This window comes from Anthonomus grandis, chromosome 13 (genome assembly GCF_022605725.1).
Source record: "Anthonomus grandis grandis chromosome 13, icAntGran1.3, whole genome shotgun sequence".
Lineage (NCBI taxonomy): Eukaryota > Metazoa > Arthropoda > Insecta > Coleoptera > Curculionidae > Anthonomus > Anthonomus grandis.
Window position 1 is genome coordinate 8,352,631 of NC_065558.1, and position 18,004 is coordinate 8,370,634.

Sequence of the window (18,004 nt, forward strand, 5' to 3'; positions counted from 1 at the left end):
AGAAAAAATAAGACTATTTGAGCATACGAATCTTGCATTGATTGGCCCAATGCCATTACCTAATCGTCCTACATTTAATAACATTATTGCATCCCATAACCTGACACTCCACAAATGCATTCAAGGTGCACCTACAGCCATCTTCATACCTCTGCTCTCACCTTCTCCTAAACAGCTGGTGGCTGAATACCTAGTAAACTGTCTTGCTCTTAATGACGGTAGGATCCACTCACTGGAGGTCCCTCTTAATCCCAACATCCAGCTATCATCAAGCAGAAATCCGTCAAGAGTGGAATCAATGCAGGTTCCCAACACAGATGAAAATCTTTTATTGGCCCTTCAGATTCCAAAGGAGTCAAGGTAGCCCCAAATTCGAAGTTCTCGTTAATGTTACTAAATGTACAATCTCTCCGTAATAAAACAGGTGAACTTGCTCTACTTTTGAATGAACTAAAGGAACCTAATATTATCCTCCTCACAGAATATTGGCTTAAAGTGAACGAAATGATGTAAATTAGTAACTATGTAGTGATTTCTAGCTTTTGTAGAACTGAATTATCTCATGGCGGATGTATGATCTTAGCTGGCAAAAGTTTTTTAACGGAAAGCACTTTTCAAAAGATTGATAAATTTAACCATCTTCTAAAGGAATCTGTTTTTGAATTTGCTGCATCTTTTTGTAAGGATTTAAACCTATACATTATTTGTATTTATCGGTCACCATTATCTGATAGCTCTGAATTCTGCTTATGCTTGGAAAGTCTCCTGCTTATGATCCCATGTTCATCCTCCATACTGTTGGCGGGTGATTTCAATGTGAATTATAATGAGAAATCTATTGCAACACTGACCTTCGTAATTTACTCAGTTCATTTAACCTTCAAATGCATGTTAGGTCTCCCACTCGCATCACACGGTTCTCGTCCAGCACCATTGACTATGTTTGCACTAATTATCCCGAACATATGGTGGATTGCACTGTTGTGAATTCTGGCATGTCGGACCACGAGGCAGTGATCTGTGAAATCAGTGAAGGGAAATGCCCCAAAACTGCTGAGTGCTTCTACGGTCGAATTTTCAGCAGGTGGTACTACGACAGATTCCATGACTCGTGTGTGGCTGCTGGATGGGAAAGCGTGTTGAATTCGACGGATCCATTGTCGTGTTTTCACCGGAAATTGATAAACCTCTTTGATATTTCTTTTCCCATGGTGAAAATTAGACCAAAAAAGAACAAGAAGTCATGGTTAACTAGGGGACTTAAAACTTCATGTAGAAATTTGAGATCCCTTCACACATTAAGACAGTTCACGAATTGCCCGGCTTTTCATCAATATTTTAACTCTTATAAGTCTTTGTATCGGCGACTAATAAAAATCGCCAAAAGATCCTTCTACTCAAATTGCCTAAATAAGGTCACAAACAAGTCTAAAGAATGCTGGAAGATTGTTAATGATATCCGTCAATCATACAGCAATTATTCCATGGCAGTCCCTGAATATTCTGCTAGTCATATAAATGACTTTTTTATTGGAATTGCTGATAAAATCCATAAAGATTTGGGTTTCCCAACAACAGATCCACTTACTTATTTGTCAGGCACCAGTATTCAAGGATCATTTTTCCTTATACCTACAGACTTGGTTGAGCTTAAGGAGGTATTAACTTCTATAAAAAACAAAAACTCAGCCGGGGAGGATGGCCTATCTGCCAAAATACTCCTGAACATGCCGGACATCTCTCTGAGTGTCCTTGCTGAAGCTATAAATGCATCATGGGTTATAGGCACCTTTCCCGCTTGCCTAAAATCTGCTAAGGTTATCCCAATTCATAAGACGGGCAGCCTCGCTGAACCATCAAACTTTAGACCAATATCCCTTCTGTCCACATTTGCAAAGATTATTGAAAAATTGGTTAAAAAACGTGTGATGTCTTATTTAAAATCAAAGATTATTTTTAGTGGTTCTCAATTTGGCTTTCAAGAAAATAAAAACACAAATGACGCAATGTTTAACTTTATGAGTGATGTCTACTGTCAGATTAACGGTGGTGGAGTTTCCGCTGCTGTGTTTTGTGACTTGTCGAAAGCCTTCGACTGCGTCAGTCACGAGGTTCTGCTGCGGAAGCAGGAGGTTCTACCGACCCCTGGGGAGTACCTCAGGGGTCGATACTGGGACCAATACTTTTTCTCCTATATATTAATGACCTCATCCGACTTAATATCTAGGGAAAATTCACGCTCTTTGCTGACGACACCACCGTTCTCTGGCATGGGTATGATACCGACTCTTTGAGAATAGCCATGTTGGCTGATCTTCAACTTATATATGAGTGGTTCGTTCAGGGCAAATTTACTATCATTAAATCCAGAGAAGACCAAACTAATTTGTTTTACAAATAAAAGTAGTCTTGATAATATTCTTATTGCTAACTGCCCTGTCCCGTCTTATTCTAACAATAAGTTTTTGGGTCTGGTGATTGACAAGGAGCTTAAGTTTGAGGACCATATACGGAGTCTCAGCAATAGGGTTTCTGCGGGTTGTTTTGCTGTTAGGGTGGCCTGTCGGGAGCTTGGCATGGGGATTGGGAGAGCCGTGTACTTTTCCCTGATTGAGTCCCATCTCAGGTATGGTGTCTGCTTTTGGGGTAGTGCAAGCAACATCTTCTACAGATGTTGTTTGTTCTACAGAAACGTGCTGTGCGTTATATATGCGGGATATCACCTACGGAATCATGCCGACCATATTTTATCAGGGAGGGCATTCTTACAATCTACTGCCTATACATACAGGACGTGGCATGCCTTATTTTCTCCCATAAATACAGGTTTGTCCTACAGAATCCACGATATGTCACCCGCCAGCGGAATAATTTGCGGCTTCCCATTCCAACATCTGCCTTGGTAAAGAGATCAATTTTTTATGAAGGTATAAAAATCTTTAACCACTTACCAGAGGACATTAAAGGGGCAAAATCTCTCATCAAATTTAAGTTTCTCTTGAGGAGATTTCTGAGTGGTCGAGCTTATTACTCTGTGGCTGAATATTTCAACGACAATCAAATTTTAATTAATTAAGGGAGACCTAGCTCTTTTCCTAACCTGTTTGTTTTAAATGTTTTTCTTTTTTTTTTTTATCCCTAAATGTTGGACTGTACTTAGTTAAGAAAAGTTAGATATAGTTGATTTTATTAATTCAAGAAGAGAAAGGGAAGGAAGAACAAAAAAAGGAAGGAAAGGGGGGAGAAAGAAAAAAAAAGAAAAAAAAATGTAAATTTTAACTGTTTAACTTTGATTCATCATTGTAACTTGTATTTTTAAATATAATTTTAACCCTGTAACTCTGTCTCTTTAGAATTAGGTGAAGCTTTGTTTATAACAATATTTTGTTCAAACAATAAAGCATATTTGAATTTGAATTAATGTTTGCTTTTAAATAATGTATGAAAAAATCTGGATAACTTCTGTTCAAATGGCCTCAACTGCCTGGAAGAATGACATAATTTATTCACAAACTGGAGATTTTCCATTGCAGTTGTCTTAACTGCCTGAAAGAAAGCAAAAATTTAATTCTACGTTAAAATAAAACCTGAAGAAGGGAAATAACAAGACTTGTCTAGGCAATTGAAGAACTTAATAAATTTCAGTTATTCACCAAGATGTCTAAAATTTTTTGTATGAATATTCTATGTTGAATGACCACTCTTACATGATCTTCATAAATTATCAAGACCTTAATCGTTCCAACCTATACTCTTACCTGAAGTCGAGCCCTTTGCCAAGCACGTCATGCAAAGTGCAAGTGATAATAGTTCCAAGAGAAATAATATTTTTTTTGAAATGTAACCACTTAATAGTAGTTCCACTCCAGCAGTTTAAATTGGTTTAATGTTTTAATCAAAGGAATTGTTTAGAAAGAAGAAGCATTTATTGTATGTGTAGCTCTGAGAAAGCCCTGTGAAAACTTAAAACTGCCCAAAGGAACCAAATAATGTTTGCTATTAAATATAAGAAAAAATCTGGATAATTTCTATTTAAATGGCCTCAACTGCCTGGAAAAATAACATAATTCATTTACAAACCTTAAAGAAACTGTAGATTGCAATTGTCTTAACTGCCTGAAAAAAAACCAAAAGTGTAATTCTGCCTTAAAGTGAAACCTACAGAAAGGAAATAACACGATTTTTCCAGGCAGTTGAAAAACTTAGTAGTCTGAAAAAAATCATCTTCATCATGTAACAGGTTCCAATTTTTCTTTTGTTAAGTTTATTTTGTATAATTTGTCTATTTTGCGCACTATTATATTTATTGTATATGTAGCTCTGAGAAAGCTCTGTAAAAAACTTAAAAAGGAACCAAATAATGTTTGCTTTTGAATGTATTAAAAATCTGGATAACTTCTGTTCAAATGGCCTCAACTGCCTGGAAGAATGACATAATTCATTCACAAACTGGAGATTTTCCATTGCAGTTGTCTTAACTAGAGAAAAAATGAAAACTCTAAATCTCAGTCTCCAAATATCTTTTTAATTAATCAGATAACATGTTTCGCTAATAAAGCATCATCAGACCTACAATAAACAGAAAAACACAGGCATATATGCGTATCGTGAGCAGAAACAAGAGGTTAGATAAGATTATTAAAGATAAGTCCTGGCTCAAAGGTCAAAACATCATTAACGCATGTCAAAATTGGATTCTTTTTGGCTTTGGTGATTTCTATTTTCTCCAAGAGATCCAACTTTCTACCCTTAGGGCACTCGTGAACAATGGAAACATTTTCAGGGACAGAAAAACTATGACCCGTTGATAATAAATGGTTAGCAAATGCTGACTTAGTTTCTGTGGTGTTGGTGTCCCTGAACTTATTAACGAGGCTTAGGTGTTCCTGTACCCTTGTGGATACTCTCCTTCCTGATTGTCCCACATAAACAGCAGGGCAATCCTTACAATTAAGACAATATACACCCGATTTAGATAGAGGATCACTTTTATTTAACGTCTTTACTAGGTTCTTTCTTAGCGAGTTAGTCGTTTTGAAAGCTATGGAAAAGCTGAAAGGCTTAAAAAATTTTGCAAGTTGTTGAGAAATGCCGCCGAATTAGAGTTTTCATTTTTTCTCTAGTTACGTAGGTCTCTTTGAGATAATAAACGAGTTCTTTCAAGTTGTCTTAACTGCCTGAAAGAAAGCAAAAATTTAATTCTACGTTAAAATAAAACCTGAAGAAGGGAAATAACAAGACTTGTCTAGGCAATTGAAGAACTTAATAAATTTCAGTTATTCACCAAGATGTCTAAAACTTTTTGTATGTATATTCTATGTTGAATGACCACTCTTACATGATCTTCATAAATTATCAAGACTTAAATCGTTCCAACCGATACTCTTGCCTGAAGTCGAGCCCTTTGCTAAGCAACTGCACGTCATGCAAAGTGCAAGTAATAATACTTCCAAGAGAAATAATATTTTTTTCGAAATGTAACCACTTAAAAGTAGTTCCACTCTAGCAGTTTAAATTGGTTTAATGTTTTAATCAAAGGAATCGTTTAGAAAGAAGAAGCATTTATTGTATGTGTAGCTCTGAGAAAGCCCTGTGAAAACTTAAAAGTGCCAAAAGGAACCAAATAATGTTTGCTATTAAATATAAGAAAAAATCTGGATAATTTCTATTTAAATGGCCTCAACTGCCTGGAAAAATAACATAATTCATTCACAAACCTTAAAAAAAACTGTAGATTGCAATTGTCTTAACTGCCTGGAAGAAAGCAAAAGTGTAATTCTGCCTTAAAGTGAAACCTACAGAAAGGAAATAACACGATTTTTCCAGGCAGTTGAAAAACTTAGTAGTCTGAAAAAAATCATCTTCATCATGTAACAGGTTCCAGTTTTTTTTGTATAGTTTGTTTGTTTTGCGCACTATTATATTTATTGTATATCTAGCTCTGAGAAAGCTCTGTAAAAAACTTAAAAAGGAACCAAATAATGTTTGCTTTTAAATGTATGAAAAAATCTGGATAACTTCTGCTCAAATGGTCTCAACTGCCTGGAAGAATGAATTTATTTACAAACTTAAGATTTTCCATTGCAATTGTCTTAACTGGCTGGAAGAAAGCAAAAATTTAATTCTGCTTTAAAATAAAACCTGAAGAAGGGAAATAACAAGAATTGTCCAAGCAGTTAAAGAACTTAATAAATTCCAGTTCCTCACCAAGATGTTCAACATTTTTGTATGCATATTCTATCTTGAATGACCACTCTTACTTGATATTTATGAATTATCGAGACTTGGTTCGTTCTAACCTATACTGTTGCCTTAAGTTGAGTCTTTTGGTAAGCAACTGCACGTCATACAAAGTGCAAGTGGCAATACTTCAAGAGAAATAATTTTTTTTTTAAATGTAACCAGTTAAAAGGAGTTCCACTCCTAATAATTTAAATTGGTTTAATGTTTTAATTAAAGGAATCGTTTAAGAAAAAGAAGAAGCATTTGGACTCAGAAGAACTGCACAGCCTAGTAAGAAACTCTACGGAAAAATTAGTATATCAGAAGAAAAAAACTATATCAAAAATGTTTGAGCACCCACTACCACAAAGACAAAGACCAATACTGAGAAATTAAAAGAGCTGTAAATATAGAACAGAAAGAAACGTAGGACAAAAAATGTGGGGAAATTAACACCTATATAAACGGAAACGTGCTCAGAATCCTGGAACATGGATGAAAAACTTAAAGTCCTACTCAAAAAATAAGGCAAAAAATTTTCAAAATGTACCGATCACTATCAAGAGCTGTTGATTGAAAACGGATAAGAATGTTTGCTGAACACACCTAAAAATGTGATGTGCGTAGAGGATGATCCAGTGATGGTCAATATTGACCTAATCGAGAATTTAGTACAAAATTTAAAAATTTTAAGCTAAACTAATCAAATGTGGATTAGAAGAACTGTTTCAAGAACTCACTTGATGCATCAACCAATACCTAAATGGAAAAGTTCAAGCTACCGAGGTATATTTAAAACCATCACCATTAGTCGACTATATAGGAGAATTATTCGAGATCTCTTTAATTAGGAATATATGAACAAAGAAGTAGAAGAGCAGTCAAGATTTCGAGCTGGAAGTACGTGAACATAGATCTTCAGAAAACCTATGTCAAGTGTAACGGGATGTATTGATATCGGAGACAGTTGCCTTTATACTCTACAAATTATTTACTGACGACTAAGTTATCATAGCTAACGATAAAGATCACTTAAGTGGACTTTTAGTGTCGGCATATCGTTTAAATAAATAAAAGTTGAGTTTCGTGGTCACCTGTGTTTATGCCAGTTATTAGAAATACCATTTATCCTATTGTGGCATTTTCACACATTGTCCAGAACGCAGTTATTCCACGAGAACGTCTTTAAACGAGAAAAAGATGCCTTATTTTCGTGATGCATATTTGTGTTTTTTTGAAAAATAACACCTTTCGCGTATTTTACTTATCCGAATATGCCCAAGAATTTATCAGTCAACTCTAAGGTCCAATAATTATTTTTAATCAATAAAATTAATACGCTTAATATCTGGTTCATTAGGCCTTGCATTACTCTCCCGTCAGATTTATTTGGGTGATGTGACGCGTATATGGGTCACGCGGCCTGGCAACGAAATATACCTATAATGTGTTGAAATAAATTGTTTAACGTTCATAGTAATAAAAACGAGCGGCGACTTTTGGGGTAACTTCTTCCATATTTAAAATTAACTTTAACAATTTTATTCTAAAGAATTATAGTCATTTTTAATTTAATTTCAGGCATTTGAAGTCTATTTTAATGTTATTATAGGCATTTGAAGTAATTTCATATGCTTCATAAATTTTTAGAAATAACTTCTCTCTCCTTTGACTTTTAGGGCAATTTCTTTTTTTTCTCTTTAGTCCAACTATTCAAGGTTATTTTTAATTTTATTTCAGGCATTTAAAGTAATTTTTAAATTTATTTGAGGCACACAAAATATAGCGAAAAATCGGAGAAAGAGTATAATAATTTATACACAGAAAACGTAATATCTCCCCATAAAAGCAGAACCATTAGTTCGAATATCAAATTCAAAAGCCTGGAATAACATAAAAAATAAGTTCAAAAGCCTGGAAGAAATAAACCGTTAATATCAAATACCTTGAAAGAAAGCGATTCCTTTCCAAATTACAAGAAATTTTTTTTCATAAGTTTAATGGTACAAAAAGAGATCAACAATCCAGGATATTAAAAAAAAAATCAAATACCAAATTCAAAGGCCTGGAATAAAATAAACAATAAATCCAAAAGCCTGGAAGAAATAAACCTTTAATATCAACTACCTTGAAAGAAAGCCGTTCCTTTCCTAACTACAGGAATTCCTTTCAAAAGTTTAGTGATGCAAAAAGAGACCAAAAATTCAGGATATTAAAAAAATTACTTCAAATACCAAATTCAAAAGCCTCGAATAAAATAAAAAAATAAATCCAGAAGCCTAGAATAAATTATTCTCTATTATCAATTGCTTTGAAAGAAAGCCATTCCTTTCCAAATTATAGGTTTTTTTTCATAAGTTGTGTGATACAAAAAGAGACCAACAATCGAGGATATTAAAAAAATTACTTCGAATAAAAAATTCAAAAGCCTGGAATGAGATATAAAAAATAACTTCCAAAAATACGGGAAAAAATTTAAAGTGACCACAACGACTTATTATAAATGAGTCGAGTTGAAATGAGAAGTTGCAGCTTTACCATTACTTAGCAACAATGATAATTGCTTTAGTTAGTCTTTCAAGGCACTTGAAATTAAAAAATAATTTCTTCCAGGTTTTCAAAAAACTTTTATTTTATTCCAGGCATCTGAAGGCACTTTTCATTTTATACCATGCATTTCAAGTATATTCCAAACACTGAAGCCCTCTTTTGAATGTCGAAATACTTTTTGTGTACTGTGAAGTAAAGAAATGAATCATCACAGATGCATTTCAACTGCCTTAAAGTTATTTAAAATTGTCTAAGCATTTTTTTCCTTGTAATTGAAACCTTTACTTCAAGAGAGTTAAAATTAACAATTTTGCTTTTGCAGGCCTTCCTGGTATACCTGTATTTTATCCCAAGCATTTGCACTGATTTTAAGCCAGTTCTTACTTCTTCACTTTTTTTGGAGATTTAGAGTCATACTTCACATATTCTGAGAAACTCAAAATAACCTTAAACGATCCTATTTGCTCTGTACATTCACACCTTTTTGGCATCACCTGCATACTCTTCTAACCCAAACCAACAACAACAATCAATCAATCAAAGACAGCTGTCAACTTAACAAATCAATCGTAAGCGATAAAAACACCCAACGAGGAATTTTAACGCTCTCGCCTAATTAAAAGCAAATCGAAATCGTGTGTGTTACCTTTACTGTCGTCCAATGTCGACGGATGTTCTTGCATCTTCAGCATCTCTTTGCTTTTGAAATCAAACGGACCGAGGTATGTTAATGAAGAACGACCTTCGCGACTTACTGATGATCGTTTGTTATGAAAGCCATCACTTTGACATTCTTCGTCGTTGTTGTTTTTTTTTCTGTTGTTTTTGTTAAATGTAAAGGTCTAGTGTTCTTGTGGAAGAGCTTGATTTCGCTTCGGTTTATAGCAACCATATGTTAAGATGCAGATAAAGATTCTAAGGAAAAATCCTTGTAGAAATTATGTAAGTTGATGAGTGACCGTAGAAAAGAAACAGTACAACCAAATGTATTAAATTATGCACTTGGAACGTTAAAACCATGGCAAAAGCAGGAAAAATGCTTAAATGAAGAGAATGAACATTGGCAATGAAGCATAGACAAAGAAGTCGCAGTATTTTAAAATAATAATTGTAAAACATCTTGAAGAAGAGGAATTGGTGGAAACTCATTGTTCGATGGATGCATTGTATGACAAAATTTTAATATTTAAATCTGACAACTACGCATAAATAGAGGATGCTACAATGCTCTCGTCGTTCTCATTAGCTTGGAAGCCTGGTCTTGAATATTAAGGGGCGGAGCATCCGTAGAAACAACGTTGCCAAAATTAACATTTTAAAATTGTTCATGATCATTTAATTGTGTTAATAATTGTCCTTTCTGTTAGAGTAAAGAAAAAGCAAGAAAGCATGGTTTCAGTCATTTCAGGGAACATAGGGAGAGAGGCCTTGGACCTATTGTGGCTAAATGACTTATCTATTTATCCTTTTCTGTCCTTAATTATTAAACTCTTTCTATCAAGGCCCAGATACTACCCCTCTCTTTTTTCGATAACTATTTCAAAGCATCCGTCGTTCCTATTGGCTTGACATGCTGGCCTTGAGCTTCAGTGGGCAACAACGCTTCCAATATTAATAAAAAAACAATAAAAGGTTCATGGCTTATAAGTAAACTTGGCTAAATATACGCAACCATTGTAGAGAAAGAAGAGAAAGTCCAATGTCTTTACTAAAATATAGAAGACGTAATACAACGTCACTTAAAGCAAAAAATAAATGTCGTAATTGGTGATTTTATTGTCAAATTGGAAATGGGGCTGAATAAAGCTGTTATTAGATTATTTGAATTAGGAAAGAAATAATAGAAAAGACAGGCTTGGGACATTTGCAGAAAACAATGCATTAGTTGTATTAAAGAGTTTCTAAAAACTGTAAAAGCGAATACTACATTCATAGAAGTCTCCAGCCGATACACCTAGTTACATAATCACAACAACTAGAAATGGATAATTACCTGAAGAAGAAGATGTTGATATTGTATTTGCAGCTGCAGCTAAAACTTGATAAATTGCTTCAATATCAACAGGACACTTAATTAGGACAGCAAAATTCAAAATTTATGACTAAAAATAATGGAAAGATATCAACTTTTTAGGCTCTCCAAGAATTACTTCTTTGAACCAGTAAGTACTAAGCTGAGGCAACTATTGAATGAAAAGTGCAATTTTGGTTTAATTGTATTGGAGCTGAAGTAGAACAAGCTTAAGCAGAAAATTAGCTGATGTTTACACATTAATGAGAGATTTGAACAGAAGGCTTTATTAAAGAAATAACTTGCTTATTTTGATAAATCTTTTAATGACTCTTACCAGAATAAACCAAATGATTAATTGTTTGGTGGAATCTGACAACTACGCATAAATAGAAGATGCTACAATGCTCTCGTCGTTTTTATTGGCTTGGAAGTCTGGTTTTGAATACTAAGGGGCGGAGCATCCGTAGAAACAACGTTGCCAATATTAACAATTTAAAATTGTTCAAGGTAATTTAATTTTGTTTTGTTTTAAAAATTGTCCTTTCTGTTAGAGTAAAGAAAAAGCAAGAAAGCATGGTTTCAGTAATTTCAGGCAATATAGGGAGAGAGGCCTTGAACCTATTGTGGCTAAATAACTTATCTATTTATCCTTTTCTTTTCTTATTTATTAAACTCTTTCTATCAAGACCCAGATACCATCCCTCGGGTTTTTCGATAACTACTTTAAAGCATCTGTCGTTCCTATTGGCTTGACGGACTGGCCTTGAGCTTCAGTGGGCAACAACGCTGCCAATATTAATAAAAAAACAATAAAAGGTTCATGGCTTATAAGTAAACTGGTCTAAATATACGCAACCATTGTAGATAAAGAAGAGAAAGTCCAATGTCTTTACTAAAATATAGAAGACGTAATACAACGTCACTTAAAGCACAAAATAAATGTCGTAATTGGTGATTTTATTGTCAAATTGGAAATGGGGCTGAATAAAGCTGTTATTAGACTATTTGAATTAGGAAAGAAATAATAGAAAAAACAGGCTTGGGACATTTGCAGAAAACAACGCATTAGTTGTATTAAAGATACATACTACATACATGGAAGTCTCCAGCCGATACACTTAGTTACATAATCACAACAACTAGAAATGGATAATTACCTGAAGAAGCAGATGTTGATTGTATTTGCAGCTGCAGCTAAAACTTGATAAATTGCTTCAATATCAACAGGACACTTAATTAGGAGAGCAAAATTCAAAATTTATGATTAAAAATAATGGAAAGATATCAACTTTTTAGGCGCTCCAAGAATTACTTCTTTGAACCAGTAAGTACTAAGCTGAGACAACTATTGAATGAAAAGTACAATTTTGGTTTAATTGTATTGGAGCTGAAGTAGAACAAGCTTAAGCAGAAAATTAGCTGATGTTTACATATTAATGAGAGATTTGAACCGAAGGCTTTATTGAAGAAATAACTTGCTTATTTTAATAAATCTTTTAATAACTCTTACTAGAATAAACCAAATGATTAATTGTTTGGTGGAATCTGACAACTACGCATAAATAGAAGATGCTACAATGCTCTCGTCGTTTTTATTGGAAGCCTTGGAAGCCTGGTCTTGAACATTAAGGGGCGGAGCATCCGTAGAAACAACGTTGCCAATATTAACATTTTAAAATTGTTCAAGGTAATTTAATTGTGTTTTGTTTTAATAATTGTCCTTTCTGTTAGAGTAAAGAAAAAGCAAGAAAGCATGGTTTCAGTAATTTCAGGCAATATAGGGAGAGAGGCCTTGAACCTATTGTGGCTAAATAACTTATCTATTTATCCTTTTCTTTTCTTATTTATTAAACTCTTTCTATCAAGACCCAGATACCATCCCTCGGGTTTTTCGATAACTACTTTAAAGCATCTGTCGTTCCTATTGGCTTGACGGACTGGCCTTGAGCTTCAGTGGGCAACAACGCTGCCAATATTAATAAAAAAACAATAAAAGGTTCATGGCTTATAAGTAAACTGGTCTAAATATACGCAACCATTGTAGATAAAGAAGAGAAAGTCCAATGTCTTTACTAAAATATAGAAGACGTAATACAACGTCACTTAAAGCACAAAATAAATGTCGTAATTGGTGATTTTATTGTCAAATTGGAAATGGGGCTGAATAAAGCTGTTATTAGACTATTTGAATTAGGAAAGAAATAATAGAAAAAACAGGCTTGGGACATTTGCAGAAAACAACGCATTAGTTGTATTAAAGATACATACTACATACATGGAAGTCTCCAGCCGATACACTTAGTTACATAATCACAACAACTAGAAATGGATAATTACCTGAAGAAGCAGATGTTGATTGTATTTGCAGCTGCAGCTAAAACTTGATAAATTGCTTCAATATCAACAGGACACTTAATTAGGAGAGCAAAATTCAAAATTTATGATTAAAAATAATGGAAAGATATCAACTTTTTAGGCGCTCCAAGAATTACTTCTTTGAACCAGTAAGTACTAAGCTGAGACAACTATTGAATGAAAAGTACAATTTTGGTTTAATTGTATTGGAGCTGAAGTAGAACAAGCTTAAGCAGAAAATTAGCTGATGTTTACATATTAATGAGAGATTTGAACCGAAGGCTTTATTGAAGAAATAACTTGCTTATTTTAATAAATCTTTTAATAACTCTTACTAGAATAAACCAAATGATTAATTGTTTGGTGGAATCTGACAACTACGCATAAATAGAAGATGCTACAATGCTCTCGTCGTTTTTATTGGAAGCCTTGGAAGCCTGGTCTTGAACATTAAGGGGCGGAGCATCCGTAGAAACAACGTTGCCAATATTAACATTTTAAAATTGTTCAAGGTAATTTAATTGTGTTTTGTTTTAATAATTGTCCTTTCTGTTAGAGTAAAGAAAAAGCAAGAAAGCACGGTCTCAGTCATTTCAGGCAACATAGGGAGAGAGGCCTTGGACCTATTGTGGCTAAATGACTTATCTATTTATCCTTTTCTGTCCTTAATTATTAAACTCTTTTTATCAAGACCCAGATACTACCCCTCTCGTTTTTCAATAACTATTTTAAAGCATCCGTCGTTCCTATTGGCTTGACATGCTGGCCTTGAGCTTCAGTGGGCAACAACGCTTCCAATATTAATAAAAAAACAATAAAAGGTTCATGGCTTATAAGTAAACTTGGCTAAATATACGCAACCATTGTAGAGAAAAAAGAGAAAGTCCAATGTCTTTACTAAAATATAGAAGACGTAATACAACGTCACTTAAAGCAAAAAATAAATGTCGTAATTGGTAATTTTATTGTCAAATTGGAAATGGGGCTGAATAAAGCTGTTATTAGACTATTTGAATTAGGAACGAAATAATAGAAAAGACAGGCTTGGGACATTTGCAGAAAACAACGCATTAGTTGTAATAAAGAGTTTCTAAAAACTGTAAAAGCGAATACTACATACATAGAAGTCTCCAGCCGATACACCTAGTTACATAATCACAACAACTAGAAATGGATAATTACCAGAAGAAGAAGATGTTGATATTGTATTTGCAGCTGCAGCTAAAACTTGATAAATTGCTTCAATATCAACAGGACACTTAATTAGGACAGCAAAATTCAAAATTTATGACTAAAAATAATGGAAAGATATCAACTTTTTAGGCTCTCCAAGAATTACTTCTTTGAACCAGTAAGTACTAAGCTGAGGCAACTATTGAATGAAAAGTGCAATTTTGGTTTAATTGTATTGGAGCTGAAGTAGAACAAGCTTAAGCAGAAAATTAGCTGATGTTTACACATTAATGAGAGATTTGAACAGAAGGCTTTATTGAAGAAATAACTTGCTTATTTTAATAAATCTTTTAATGACTCTTACTAGAATAAACCAAATGATGAATTGTTTGGTGGAATCTGACAACTACGCATAAATAGAAGATGCTACAATGCTCTCGTCGTTCTTATTGGCTTGGAAGTCTGGTTTTGAATATTAAGGGGCGGAGCATCCGTAGAAACAACGTTGCCAATATTAACATTTTAAAATTGTTCAAGGTAATTTAATTGTGTTTTGTTTTAATAATTGTCCTTTCTGTTAGAGTAAAGAAAAAGCAAGAAAGCACGGTCTCAGTCATTTCAGGCAACATAGGGAGAGAGGCCTTGGACCTATTGTGGCTAAATGACTTATCTATTTATCCTTTTCTGTCCTTAATTCTTAAACTCTTTTTATCAAGACCCAGATACCATCCCTCGGGTTTTTCGATAACTACTTCAAAGCATCTGTCGTTCCTATTGGCTTGACGGGCTGGCCTTGAGTTTCAATGGGCATCAATGTTGCCAATATTCATATTTTGAGAAAGAGATACTCTGGGCCTTACATAAAAAAAACAATAAAAGGTTCATAGCTAATAAGCAAACTGGTCTAAATATACGCGACCATTGTAGATAAAGAAGAGGAAGTCGAATGCCTTTACTAAAACATAGAAGACGTAATACAACAATACCCAAAGCAGAAAACAAATGTCGTAATTGCCAAATTGGAAGTGATGTTAAAAACTGCTTTTATTGGAATATTTGGATTAGAATAAAGAAATGATAGAAAAGACAGGCTTGAGACCTTTGCAGAAAACAACGCATTAGTTGTATTAAAGAGATTCTACAAATCGTCAAAGTGAAGACACCTAATTTCCAATATGATTGCCAACATTCGAAACGGATAGGTTCCTGAAGAACAAGAAAGTTAATAAGTTGATAATGGTCGTGTTTGCAGTTAAAGCAAAATGTTGAATAACAGATTTCATCCTAATTGAATATGGAACTTAATTAAGAGAGCAAAATTCAGAACTTATAGTTAAAAATAATAGATATAGGATAATAATTTTTACTGAAGAAAGAACTTGCTTATCTTGTCAAAGCTTTAAATAACTCTCACTTGACAAAGCCAAAGAATTGACTATAGGTAATGGAAACTCATTGTTCGATGGATGCCTTATATGATGTAATTTTAATGTTACAATTTGACAACTACGCATAAATAGAAGGCGCTACAATGCTCTCGTCGTTCTTATTGGCTTGGAAGCCTGGTCTTGAACATTAAGGGGCGGAGCATCCGTAGAAACAACGTTGCCAATATTAACATTTTATAATTGTTTAAGGTAGTTACTTGTTTATAATTGTGCTTTCTCATCGAGTAAAGAAAGACAGACGAAGCACGAAAGTCAGTTGAGGTAACATAAGTAGAAAACAATTTTATCTATCAAGACCAAGATAAAATTCATTTCAAGTGCAGTTATACTCGCTATTGAAAAAATAGTCACTTGCCTGTTAATTTTATTACTGCAGATTAAGTTAATAAAAAAGATAACTCGTTATAACTGAACAGTCTTTTCAAAGTGGCATTTCACTGATGGATGCAGATGATCAGAAAAGATGCAGCCAGCTAAGCACATGGAAGTTTTAATTTGCATATTACTAGCATTAACTGTATTTTAGTTTTATTTGGACGAGTTAGTCAAGAAACCACCATTTTTCAATGGAGTTTGTAGAACAATCATTTATTTTTCAATCAACTAAATGTATCTTCGTTTAACTGCATGTAAATCACGACGTCATCTGCAAGAACCTTGGCTACATCCTCCGATGGCGAGCGACGTTTCTCAAAAATGGACGACATCCATATATACATAACTATATAATAACATCGCAGCAAAGTAATCTATTTCCTTTGTTATTAAGAAGAACAATGAAATCACTAGATTACTGGGTTTAATCATAGTTTCCTGCAATTTTTTTTCTGTTTTAATGTTAAATGGTATCGATGTATATGTGTGTATTTTTTTTCTTTAAACTTAAACGGAATACATAAGCGGTTAATCTTAATAAGTGACACATTTTCGTAAGAAACGTGCGAAAGAATGGGTTTGTTGTTCTTTGTAAATGAGTCACGGTCAAGTGGGTTCAAAGTTCCAAAGTCCAAAAATCGAGAAAGTCACATATTTTTTAATTGGATTTTTTTAAGGCAGTTGATGAACATCATTAATTTTTCCATTAGAAGTTATCAAATTGAAAAATTTATTAAATTAGGTAGCTTTAGGTAGTTGAAAAATAGTTGACAGTAAAATTGGAAGTTGAAGCATTAACGAATACGTTTTATTACGATAATAATTAATGTTTTTAATTCATTTTAACCTGGCTTAATTCTCCATCTCTTAAATGATTATTTTCTCTCTTATATGCACTTGAAAAATGAATGAAAGTAATTGATTTCTCCCTTGAATTATTTATTTCTCTTTTACAGGCACTTTTAATTAGTTAATTCTTTTCTCGAATGATCTCTTACGGGTAGTTGAAAATTGGAGCAAAATTCTCATTTCTCCATTGAAATTATTTTAGCTTCTTACAGGAAATTGAACCATTAATAAAATCATGGTTTTTAGATGGTTTCAAAGAAAAAACCCTTTCTAGGTTTTCCAGACTAACGTACATCGATAACCCTTTGAGAATCTGTTAAGATTTTCTGGTTAACGTCAATTAATAAAAAAAAAACAACGATGTGCTCCCATATAACATAATGGAATTCGTAATCTTGGACCAGCCAAAAATTTGAAACGAACTTTTCTATTTTTAGTCTCTGCTTGTTTTTCTTCCTTGGCTCTTGCGTGCGAAGAGTTATAACGTCTCGCCAAAAGATTTACCGTGTTAATAAGTGCTGCACTCGCTATTTATAATATACCTCAAAAAAAGTAAAATTTTCACTAATCAAGGAAGCCAATTAATAAGCTCACAGTTTTATCAAAGGCTATATTAGATATTTCTATACAATGCAGATACTGTCAAAGACTAAGATATATGAAACCAATTGCAATGACTTAATGACAAAAATCTTCATCACAAGAATTAGATCATTAAAACAAAAAATAATGAAATGCTCGTTTGGTATGCAAAGAAAACGAGATCTTGTGTCACTCATACATCATAATTAATTGCATTGACACGAGCAGAAAACGCGTCCTTGGAATGCTTATGCATAGTGGAAATAATCATAATTTATTTTGTAAACAATACGCGACCATCGTTAGTGGATCTTTAAAAAAAGAGGAACACGCCGAGGCGCATATGTGAATTACATTAAATAGAACTACAATGACTATCAAGGAGACATCACTTAATTATGCAACGGACGTTTAAAGGTTTTAGGAAGTCCACCGT

At 33.6% G+C, this 18,004-nt stretch overlaps 1 protein-coding gene across 4 annotated transcripts in view; it reads right to left on the minus strand.

Moving 5' to 3' along the window:
• The window catches only part of LOC126743997 (zinc finger protein 236-like), a 168,516-nt gene that overhangs the window by 92,613 nt on the left and 57,899 nt on the right, over window positions 1-18,004 (minus strand). For 2 of the 4 annotated variants that reach the window (XM_050451302.1, XM_050451299.1), the window contains exon 1: window positions 9,419-9,574. The exons of the other annotated variants lie outside the window; for them this stretch is intronic. In XM_050451302.1, coding sequence (XP_050307259.1) covers window positions 9,419-9,464 — 46 coding nt within the window. In that variant the 5' untranslated portion in view covers window positions 9,465-9,574. Of the gene's footprint in view, window positions 1-9,418; window positions 9,575-18,004 lie in introns of those variants that run through there. 4 annotated transcript variants of the gene reach the window in all.